Source organism: Berghia stephanieae, chromosome 14 (assembly GCF_034508935.2).
Source record: "Berghia stephanieae isolate SIO BIC M18660-M18661 chromosome 14, UCSD_Bste_1.3, whole genome shotgun sequence".
In the NCBI taxonomy this organism is placed as follows: domain Eukaryota; kingdom Metazoa; phylum Mollusca; class Gastropoda; order Nudibranchia; family Aeolidiidae; genus Berghia; species Berghia stephanieae.
In genome coordinates, this window is record NC_088373.1 from 21,813,238 (window position 1) to 21,826,078 (window position 12,841).

The following is a 12,841-nucleotide window of genomic DNA, read 5'->3' on the forward strand; positions in this document are numbered from 1 at the left end:
TAATAATAATACTATTATTATTATTATTATTATTATTATTATTATTATTATTATTATTATTATTATTATTATTATTATCATCATCATTGTTGTTTTTGTTATTTTTATTAAACCTTTTTTTTAGCCGAGAATGTCCAGATACCCAAAGAAAATTACTTCTGACCATCATAATTGTTAGAATTAATTTGTTCCGAGAGATGTTATACGGTTAATGACCAATGGCCTAAAATAAACTTGAACGTTGACATCCAACCACTTACATCCCTCTTGCGTTCTGGGCACATATTTCCTTTGTCTTCAGACGACGGTATAACGTTTCCAAATTGGTATGGGTCAAATACCGGACACTGGACACCAGTTGACCAAACATCTGGGGCGTTTCTGGTCGGATGTCATCCTTGGTGGTCCAGCACAGTTTGGTCAGTGTCCTCTCAGCCATGTCCATCGCTCTGTCCGGGTCGATTGTAGTCGTGTCGTGGTCGAACAGCAGGTTGGTTTTCCTCGTTATGTCCACTATGAAATCAATAACATAGGGAATGAGATCAGGAGAAGAGTAGCGTCCCTTGATTGGACGTCACCTGTAGAGAAGTTATTTGTAAACAAACCAACTACAAGCCAAGCGCTCCAAAAACAAAATTTATTATTCATATTTCTGTACAAAAATGCATATCATAATCAACGTTATGCATTTTTGTACAAAAATATGAATAATAAATTTTGTATTTGGAGCGCTTGGCTTGTAGTTGGTTTGTTTACAAATAACTTCTCCACCCGTGACGTCCAATCAAGGGACGCTACTCTTCCGCGAATCTCATTCCCTATAGAGACATGATTTTGATTTTAAACCTCTCCTTACCACCAAATGGAAAATCGTCACATTTGTTACGATGCAACCGTCACTTTTCTCATCCAGATTTCATTTCTTTTTGCTATCGCTATAAAAACTTGAAATTTTATTATATTGTCGAACAATAAATATTATGTATAGAATGTGCTTCTTGCTTTTCTGTTTGAGTATAAAATAATGTCTGTTTTTGTGTTGGGTGGGTGTGAAGTTTTGGAGAAAATTCTGAAAATGGCTGGTAAGGAGAGGGTTAAGGCTTTTACGGCGCTTGTAACACATTAACTCTCTCCGCCCCAGCCATTTTTAGAATCCTCCCCCCCCCCCCTCAAACCCTCACACCCACACAACACGAAAAAGAATTTTGTTACTCAAACAAAAAAGTAACAAGTGCATTCTATACAGAATGTCGTTCAGCAAAATGGTGTATACAACACAGTGTATGTATAGCTGTCATCAAAGCATTTCTTTAGAATTAGTGATGTACAAGACAAATCAGAATGAGAAAATTGTCGGTTGCATCGTTACGAATGTGACGATTTTCCTATGGTTGGTAGGGAGAGGGTTAATGTTATATATAGCAGCGCCAGTAAAAAGGAACAAAATGGGTAGTCAAAAAGTTCTAGAATTACAATTAAAGCACCAAAGAAAAGGTGCGATAAAAGGGAATTGGTTTAAATTGGGAAACGATGTAGATTCCAAGAGCACACTATCAGTGTACTTAGTTTGAGATCGCCTAAAAGTCTCATCCAGACACAAGCACAGGTTCCAAATACGAAGAATACACTCAAATGTTTACAAATCATATATAATATTATACAAAACATATACAGTGCATAACATAGAGATGATTTACAAGGGGAAAAAATATCAGATCCCGTCACCTTTGACTGTTTCCCTCTCAGCCAATGACCCGGGCAAGGGCAGGGACAAAGCTAAGTGGTCTAATTCCAAGACAAAGACGATGATGATTGTGTTGATGATGATGATGATGATGATGATGATGATGATGATGATGATGATGATGACGACGACAATAATGATGATGATAATGATGATGATGATGATATGATTATGGCGATGATGATGATGACGACGACAACGACGATGACGATGATGTGTATGATAACCACCATAAGAACCGAAACAAACACTTACTTTGCTTTGTTTTTATCCCTCGTCTTTCCCCATCGTACGTCAGGACCTGGTCCACAGTGGTGGTGGTGGTGGTGGTGATGATGATGATGATGAGGATGATGATGATGATGATGATGATGATGATGATGATGATGATGATGATGGTGATGATGATGATGATGATGATGATGATGATGATGATGATGATGATAATAATGATGATGATGATGATGATGATGATGATGATGATGATGATATGATTATGGCGATGATGATGATGACGACGACAACGACGATGACGATGATGTGTATGATAACCACCATAAGAACCGAAACAAACACTTACTTTGCTTTGTTTTTATCCCTCGTCTTTCCCCATCGTACGTCAGGACCTGGTCCACAGTGGTGGTGGTGGTGGTGGTGGTGATGATGATGATGAGGATGATGATGATGATGATGATGATGATGATGGGATGATGATGATGATGATGATGATCATGTTGATGATGATGATGATGATGATGATGATGATGATGATGATGATGATCATGATGATGATGATGATGATGATGATATGATGATGATGATGATGATGATGATGATCATGATGATGATGATGATGATGATGATGATGATGATGATGATGATGATCATGATGATGATGATGATGATGATGATGATGATGATGATGATGATGATGATGATGATGATGATCATGACGATGATGACGATGATGATCATGATGATGATGATCATGATGATGATGAAATCAATAACCACGACGACTTACTTTGCTTTGTTTTTATCCCTCGTCTTTCCCCATCGTACGTCAGGACCTGGTCCACAGTGGTGGACCCGCCGTTTTCCCCGCTAGAGAACGGTCTGTAGATGTGGACCTCCTTACAAGTTCCCTGGGACAACAGACCCTTTGTCTTGATGCTGAATTCACAATTGTGAGTTGTCTTCATGATGGGTAAACTTTGCATGTCCTTTGGAAGGCAAGAAGATTTTATGGCATAATCAACATTCATATATATATTTTTTGTTGTGTGTGGTGGATTTTTTAAAAATAATGAGGTAGGAAAATAATAAAAATATGACTGTTGTTTTTATTATTCTTGTTGTTGTTGTTCTCTTCATCGTCATAGTTCTTCTTCTTATTATTAGTATTATTGGTATTATCATTATCATTATCGTTAAAATAATAATAATAATAATAATAATAATAATAATAATAATAATAATAATAATAATAATAATAATAACAATAATAACAATAATAATAATAATAATAATAATAATAATAATAATAATAATAATAATAATAACAATAATAATAATAATAATAATAATAATAATAATAATAATAATAATAATAATAATAATAATCCCATTATTATTATTATTATTATTATTATTATTATTATTATTATTATTATTATTATTACTATTATTATTATTATTATTGTTATCATCATCATCAACGTACTCATCATCATCATTATCATCATCGTTATCATCATCGTTATCATCATCATCATCATCATCATCATCATCATCATCATCATCATCATCATCATCAACGCAATCATCGTTATCATCACCATCTTTATCATCACCATCACCATCACCACCATCATCATCGTCGTCGTCTTTATTATTATTATCATGCTTGTGGGGATTTGTTCATTAATTTATTCGTTTCAGTTACAGCTTAATAATAAATGGCGTTATAAACAAGATATCATATCAATGGGAGCGATCTTTATTCATGTTTTCGTCCAACCGAGTCATCAATCACACGATTTGATGCTGTCCAACGATTGGATATTTCTTAACAATTGTAAATACGATGCTTTGTTTATGAAAGTTGTAAACATACCCATGTGTCAAGTTGAACAAAATGACCAATCGTGATGTAAAATATTTCGAAAGCTGTGAGCACTTTTCACTATGTAGGTCACTTTGAGCACATTTTGGAATGTGACCAATGACCTCGAGCACATGGAAAGTAGCAATGACTATCCCGCACAAATCTTTGGGCCTCTTTTTCGCTCTCGAAGTGCCCGAATTCGCGTCAAAATATGGGACGAAGCCGTTTAGTATATGCTATTTTTAAAAATTAATTACGACGCTGTTTATCGATGAATATGACTGAAAGTTGGCACACAGTTAGAAAAAAGGTCATTTTAAATTATGTCAAGCGACAAAACTCGTGCGATTACCAGAAGATCGTTAAAAAAGATTTTTACTCTTTGGAGTAAAATATTTCTAAAACTACCGGGCGTGGAGGTTTTGTCGCTGACAAGGTAATACATGAACATTTCTTCTTTTTGGTTGTAAAATTTAATATGAATATGACGAGTACTTTTCCCGTATTTTACAAAACACCATCCTAATTTGCTCTTCAAGTTTCAATCTTTTAATCCATTTATGACGCAAGATACAACGAAAGGTCGAAAAAAAATGCCAAAAAAGCGTCCCATATTTTCGCGTTTTTTTTCCTCTTTGCGGGTCATCCACATAAATGACACCTTTGAAACTGCATAACTTGTTTATTTATGAATGGATTTTCAAAATTCAAAAACATTTTTACTCAGTGGAGATAGGGCTTTGATTTTAGACAAAATTTTTCTTCAAAAAGAGAAAAAAACTTTTTTCATAGTCATTGCTAATGGAAAGGTAATATAGATCATCCCCATTCTGAAGCCTGACAATTTTATCATACTCACAGACTGCATGTCGTACATGGCCACATGATAGACGGCTTGTGAATTGTGTCGTTGGGTACAGGAGAGAACGTCCTTTTGTCTTCTGACCACTGAGCTGAAATAGCCAGGACTGTACGCTTGGTAGGTCGTTCTACACACACCGGCCAGGTCCGTCTACACAGTTAATTAAGAAATACAGTAAGATAGATTTATTATTGTATGCAATGAGGCTGATCCTTTCAAAACAATAAGATCATGTCGGTATAATTTTATAACATTTTTTTAATTGACCTTGATATATAGCGCAATATCCACAAAAAGTGTTCAACCTGCTTTACAAGCGGCCCGTGGCCAAAAGCAACACTGAACATCTAAGACGAGACATGACGCCTGTAAGGCGATATTACAAGTCAACGCTGTTAATGGCCAGGTACTCATTTTAATTCTGAGAGAATGTGAGTAAAGAGCCTTTTCCAAGGACTTAACTATGCGCCGAGCGAGGCTCGAACCCAAGACCCTCCGATCCGAAAGCGACTGTCATACCACAAGACCACATAGCCGCACATAATGCGGGGGGGGGGGGGATAGCTCTATTGAGTGAATGTATTATCTCTCAAATTAAGGTAAACAACACAAAAGTAGTCCTTCAGAGTCACTGGGCCATGGGGACGGGAGTTTAACCCGGCATCCATAGCGTGAAACGGACAATAGCAATTGTGACTTTGAATAGGAGCCTATCTAGTGTTTCCGCTAAAATTCACTGCTGGGTGTCCAAGGGGGGTGGTGAGGGGGGTGGTCTGAAGGCGAGTGTCATACCACAAGAGCCCATAACCGCATTCTATTGTCATTGACAAAGTGTTTAGTACGCCTGCCTTAAAATGGACACAGAAATTGACTAAGTGCCTAGTACGCCTGCCTTAAAAATGGACACAGAAGTTGACAAAGTGCTTAGTACGCCTACGTTAGAATGGACACAGAAGTTGACAAAGTGCTTAGTACGCCTACGTTAGAATATACACAGAAGTTGACAAAGTGCTAAGTACGCCTGCCTTAAAATGGACACAGAAGTTGACAAAGTGCTTAGTACGCCTACGTTAGAATGGACACAGAAGTTGACAAAGTGCTTAGTACGCCTACGTTAGAATGGACACAGAAGTTGACTAAGTGCTTAGTACGCCTAAGTTAGAATGGACACAGAAGTTGACTAAGTGCTTAGTACGCCTGCCTTAAAATGGACACAGAAGTTGACAAAGTGCCCAGTTCGTCTGCCTTAGAATGGACACAGAAGTTGACAAAGTGCATAGTAAGCCTACGTTAGAATGGACACAGAAGTCGACTAAGTGCCTAATACGCCTGCCTTAGAATGGACACAGAAGTTGACTAAGTGCCTTGTACGCCTACGTTAGAATGGATACAGAAGTTGACTAAGGCCTAATACGTCTGCCTTAGAATGGACACAGAAGTTGACTAAGTGCCTTGTACGCCTACGTTAGAATGGACACAGAAGTTGACTAAGTGTCTAGTAAGCCTACGTCAGAATGGATACAGAAGTAAAATGGACTCACCTCTGTCCGGTTTTCGTCTTTGTTCCAGTCAGACATGCCGTTCTGGAAGACCGACAACACACCACGTTTGATGTTGAGGACCCAGGCAGGGTCTTCAGGCGATGGGCAGATGTTGTGGACCATACCGTCGTTGAAGGAAAACCTCAACGCCGATTTCTCCACGCTCTGTTTGAACGAGGGTTCTCTGTGGACGAGAAGAAGCGTTGGAAGAATACAGGGGGGAAACCACAGATGTCCATTTGTCAGATTTTTGTGACTGCTTCGTTTGTTTGTTGTTGTTGGTTTTTTGTTGTTGGTTTTTTTGGTTTTTTTAAAGGGTTTTACGCTTGCAACACATTAATGTCATATCAGCGCCAGTAAAAGAGAAGAAAATGGGAGAGTTAAAAGTTCTAGAAATACAATTAAAGCACCCAAGAAAATGTAAGACAAAGGGGAATTGGTTCAAATAGGAAACAGACGTAGATTCCAAGAGCACACTATCAAAGTACTTAGTTTGAGACTACCTAAAAGTTAAACTCTTTTTCAGACACAAGCACAGGTCCCCACTACGAAAAACACACTCAAATGTTTACAAAATCATATATAGTACGTAAACAAAACACAATGCAGTACATGAATGAGGAGGGGGAAAATAACATCTCCCAAAACTAACTATACATTTGACTGTTCCCCTCCCAGCCAGGGCCAGGACAAAATCAAGTAATCTCATTCCAAGACAAAACAAGAAAACAGATTCAGGGGGATAGAAAACACAGTAAGTGCCCCCCTGCCCACTATGGGAGGTCAGGAACTCCACCCAGTGTGAATGCCTCTTTTGAGTGATGTCAGGGGTCGAAGCATTCCATCTATAAATAGAACAGCAAAATAAAAATAAAAATAACACCCATTAAAGAGTAATGCAGGGTTCCCGATAGCTCAGTTGGTTGAGCACTCGCTTCACACGGAAAAGGATCAAGATCGATCCCTGGTGCAGTCAAGATCTTTTTTCTGACCCCCCCCCCCCTCCCACCTATCCACCCAACAGTGAATGGATAGCTGAGTCTGTTAGATTTGGCGGAAAGTTCTTTGCGATAGAATAGCGTCTGATCCAGAGGATAGCAAGCAAGTGCTATTGTTCTTTTTCGCGCTATAAACTCCGGCTTTATGAGATAGTTTGCTCTGAAGAGTAAAGGATGTCGTTTTTCGTCTGTTCTATTTATAGAGGGAATGTTTAAAAATCTGACATCACTCAAAGGGGTTCAGACACAAAAATATTTTAAAAAATGGAAATCTGTGACACAAGAAATTCGCTAGATTTGTGTGAATTTGAAGTTTAAATAGACGTCTATGTTAAAATAATAGACGGAATGAGAAATTATAGAGGAAAAAATCCTCACTTTCTCAAAATGGGGAAAGAACCGGAGTTAGGTAGTTTTTGAAAACCACTCTTAAAATATCCCGTTAAAACAGGCCCATAATTGCTATCGGTTTTCAGATCTGCCAAAACGTGCACCTTGCTATAATCCATTGCCATTTGCAACCAAACTATACATTTTAATTAAAATGTGTTTTTTTTAAATTGAGCTTTTTTTCATATAGCGCAATATCCACTAAACGTGCTCCAAGCGCTTTAAAAGGGGTCCCTGGCCAACAACAACATTTAACATTTAGGACGGGACATGACGCCTGTTAGGCGAAATGATATTTTTTTCCGGACAGAGACAACGTTAAAGACAAGGTGCTCATTTTACACCCGAGTACGGTGAGAGAATGTGAGTAAAGAGCCTTTTCCAATTGACTCAACTACGCGCCAAGCGAGGCTCGAACCCAAGACATTCCGATCCGAAAGCGAGTACCATACCACAAGACCACATAGCCGCACAACAGAGTCACTCATGTTATTAAAATAAACGAATGACCAAGTAAACAGACAAAACAAATGAGGAAACAAACATGTGAGATTCTTACCGGTCAGCCCTTCTCAGTTGACCACTGCCATCTGTGTGCATCAACTGGACATTGGTCAGACGCAAAGCAAATTCACAGGCGCTGTAAACTTCAATCTCTGCTTTGGCGCCGATCTTCAACTTGGCTGACCGTTCACTTGCGCCTTTCACCTCAGTTGTTGTGGTAGCACTGGGGATAGAAAATTAATATTAAAAAATTGAACTTTTATATAGGGCAATATCCACTAAACGTTCAAAGCGCTTTACAAAGGGTCTCTGTTTTGTTTTTGCTTTTAAGGGTTTTACGGCGCTTGCAACACATTTAGGTTATATCAGCGCCAGTAAAAAGGAAGAAAATTGGATAGTAAAAAGTTCTAGAATTACAATTAAAGCACCCAAGAAAAAGTAAGACAAAGGGGAACTGGGAACAAATAGGGATCAGATGTAGATTCCAAGAGCATACCACCAATGTACTTAGTTTGAAATCACCTACAAGTCTCATCCGGACACAAGCACAAAATCCAACAAAGAGGAACACACTCAAATGCTTACATTATACATTAAAAATAACAAATTTAATAATACAAAACAGAGAGATGATTTATAAGGAAAAAAGTATCATCTCCCAAAACAATAACTATGCATTTGACTGTTTCCCTCCCAGCTAGGAGGTCTCCCGCTATGGGAGGTCAGGATCCCCACCCAGACAAAGGGTCTCTGGCCAACAGCAACATTTAACATGTAGGACGGGACATGACTCCTTTATGCGATATCACACATTTTTTTACGGACAGAGACAACGCTGTTAGCGCACAGGTACTCATTTTACATCTGTGTACGGTGAGAGAATGTTAGTAAAGAGCCAATTTCCAAGGACTCAACTATGCGCCGAGCGAGGCTCGAACCCTGGACCTACCGATCCGAAAGCGAGTATCATACCACTAGACCACATAGCCGCACAAATATAGATAGAATGAAGTTGACGTACTCGGGTCTTTGTTATTGTTTTTTTTTTTGCCATCCACGTTTATGAATAATTCTCATCTAAGAATAAGTCTTATCCAGACTGTAAAATTTCATGGTTACACATAGTTCTGTGTGTTGGTCCGTTATATTTCTGGGTGGCAATGTTGTGAACTTCTTAGCCAAGAGCATAATATCCATATAAAGTGTCGCTATTAATTCTTGATTCTATATTTATACATTCCTGCCAACATTTTCTCAATAGAAGGAACGAAATCGACGTCATTCAGCTCTTTCTTATTGTTCTTATTCAGCCATTTTCGTGATTAGTTCTCATTAAATTATATCAATCATACTATAAACGGTCAAGGTTACACGTAGTTTTGTGTATTTGTGCGTTATATTTGTCTGGCGGATATTGTGAATATTTTACCTAAACGGATGGGAGTGTGGATGAATGGATCGATGGATGCATGGATAGATGGATAGATGGATGGATGGATGCATGGATTGATGGATGGATGGATGGATGGATGGATAGATAGATAAATAGGTTTTAATATTGGTCACTTTTGGTAACATTTTAAACAATGGCTGTTGTCTTCATATTTTTTTTTTGGGGGGGGGGTGGAGGGGGGGGGGAGGGCACATTTAAAAACATTGACTGCTATTTCGATTGATCAACATACAACACCTGGCTAACAAATCAGCGGTAAAATTACTCCGCTTTTACGAACGTGTCGATATATACGGCTGGGTAGTCAGTAGGAGGCCTTCCGAAAGCTCCTCGTGCTGAGGGAAACAACTCAAATATTCCCTCAACTTCCCCTAATAAAAAGTAAAACCTAGTACCTTTAGCTGACCCTAATAGGAAAAACAAACATCCTATCACCTTTACTAAGACTTATGACTAACCCTAATGGAAAAAAAAATCGAGAGGCTCCTACATCCTCAGTATTATTGTTCTAGTAGGGGGCTTGGGAGGGGGGGAAACTTTTTTTTTTTTAAAAGTTTCCCCCCTCCCAAACCCCCTACTAGAATATTATAAACAACAAGAATACTGGGGATGTAGGAGCTTTCGGAAGGCCTCCCAAAAAATCGTAACAAGTTCAATAGTTAGGAATGTAGGAGAGAGATGAGTCTATAGATATTACGCGCTTGGCTAAGAAGCTCACAACATTGCCATCCGGAAGTAGAACGCACCAACACACAAAACTCTGTTACCATGAACTTTTATACTCAAGATAATACAGTTAAGTGAGAATTACTCATAAACGTGGATGGCCCAAAAACAAAAAACAAACAAACAAACAAACAACAAAAAAACAAAGACCCGAGTAACGTCAACTTTATTCTATCTATAGATAGTATGCGATTGGTTCAGAAGCTCATAACATTTCCATCCGGAAGTATAAAGGACCAACACACAAAATTATGTGTAATCTTGAACGTTTATAGTCGGGATTATAGATAGTTTGAAGATGACGTCACTCAGGTCTTTGTTATTGTTTTTTGCCATCCGAGTTAATGAGTAATGCTCACTGAACTGTATTAACCCGACTATAAACGTTCATGAATACACACAGTTTTGTGTGTTGGTCCGTTATACTTCCGGATGGCAATGTTATGAGCTTCTTAGCCAAGCGCATACTATCTATACAGTTTAGTGAGTATTATTCATAAACGTGGATGGCCAACCCCCCCCCCCCCCCCAAAAAAAAAAAAAAAACCCCAAAGACCCAAGTAACGTCAACTTTATTCTATCTATAGATAGTATGCAGATGACGTCACTCAGGCCTTTGTTATTGTTTTTGCCATCCGCGTTTGTGAGTTGTTCTCACTAAACTGTATTAACCAGACTATAAAAGTTCATGGTTACACAGAGTTTGTGTGTTGGTCCGTTATACTTCCGGATGGCAATGTTGTGAACTCCTTGGCCAAGCGCATTCTATCTATAGCTAGTTTGAAGATGACGTCACTCAGGCCTTTGTTATTGTTTTTGCCATCCGCGTTTGTGAGTTGTTCTCACTAAACTGTATTAACCAGACTATAAAAGTTCATGGTTACACAGAGTTTGTGTGTTGGTCCGTTATACTTCCGGATGGCAATGTTGTGAACTCCTTGGCCAAGCGCATTCTATCTATAGGAAAAACAAACACACTAGCAGCTTTACTAAGACTTATCACCAAACATAATAGAAAAAAAACCCTAAGGAAACTCCTACATCTACTCCCAAATATTCTTGTTCTAGTAGGGGGTTTGGGAGGGAGGAAACTTTTTAAAATAATATTCTAGTAGGGAGTTTGGGAGGGGGAGACAATTAAAAAAAAGTTTCCCCCCTCCCAAACCCCCTACAAAAACATTATAAAAAAACAAGAATACTGGGGATGTAGGAGCTTTCGGAAGGCCTCCCAAAGAGAGATTAGAATGTAAATATAATCGACACCCACATACCTGTAGTCAAACAAATAGGTCGTCCCAGGTTCATATTTGTATTTACTGTAGCCGCTGCATCTCTGAGCACATTTGTCTGCTTCTCTGTACGTCAGGGGGACTGTGTCAAACAATGTGTGTGTAAAAAAAAGGTGTGTAAAAAAGGTGTGTAAAAAAAGGTGTGTAAAAAAGGTGTGTAAAACAAGAAAACACATTGACTGATAGACGCAGGTTCACCAGATGGCTGTGTGTTTGGTGATGATTCCACACAAATGAATACACACACAAGTGCACACATACACACACACACACACAAACAATTAAAAAAAAACAATATTGAGCTTTTATATAGCGCAATATCCACTAAATGGGCTCAAAGCGCTTTACAAGGGGTCCCTGATCAACAGCAACATTTAACATGCAGGACAGGACATGACGCCTGTTAGGCGATATGACAATTTTTTGGACAAAGACAACGCTGTTAACGGCCAGGTACTCATTTTACACCCGAGTACGATGAGAGAATGAGAGTAAAAAGCCTTTTCCAAGGACTCAACTATGCGACGAGCGAGCTCGAACCCAGGACCTTCCGACCCGAAAGCGAGTTCATACCACTTGACCACATAGCCGCACATGAAATGGTTATATGTAAAAGTGTCCGACAAAAGATTAAAAAAAAAGTACCATCCCAAAAAATAATCCATCCAATGTTTTTCTTCCTGCTTAGTCGGGTATGAGCATTTAATACAGCAATATTCACTTAATGTGTTCAAGCGCTTTACACTGGGTCCCTAGCCAACAGCAACACTTTCCATATATAGATGACAAGGCTTCACGCCTGTTAGGTGATATCTATTTTCCCCCCGACAGGGACAATGCTGATAAGGGCCAGGTGCCTGTTTTATACCTAAGTATGGGGAGAGAATGCGAGTAAAGAGCCTTCTGCAAGGACTCAATTAAGCTCTGAACGATACTTGAACCTGGAACCTTCCGGTCCGAAGGCTAATGTGTCATAAAAAGACCAAATAGCCGCACCAACCCAAGACCGTTCCTAAGACAGGTATCTTCTGAGGTTGCAAACCAATAACATTGATTGATATCATCATCATCATCATCATCATCATCATCATCATCATCATCATCCATCATCATCATCATCATCATCATCATCATCATCATCATCATCATCATCATCATCATCATCTTCATCATCATCATCATCATTACTATCACCATTATCACATCATCATCAGCATCAGCATCATC

The 12,841-nt window shown here is 38.7% G+C and overlaps 1 protein-coding gene across 1 annotated transcript in view; it reads right to left on the bottom strand.

Moving 5' to 3' along the window:
* Nucleotides 1-12,841, bottom strand: part of LOC144960178 (uncharacterized) — a 72,352-nt gene that overhangs the window by 51,710 nt on the left and 7,801 nt on the right. Inside the window, exons 3-8 of the mRNA XM_078893200.1 lie at nt 11,597-11,696; nt 8,202-8,369; nt 6,255-6,438; nt 4,711-4,863; nt 2,769-2,967; nt 261-513 (exon numbers count right to left, since the gene is read on the bottom strand). Coding sequence (XP_078749326.1) covers nt 261-513; nt 2,769-2,967; nt 4,711-4,863; nt 6,255-6,438; nt 8,202-8,369; nt 11,597-11,696 — 1,057 coding nt within the window. The remainder of the gene's footprint in view (nt 1-260; nt 514-2,768; nt 2,968-4,710; nt 4,864-6,254; nt 6,439-8,201; nt 8,370-11,596; nt 11,697-12,841) is intronic.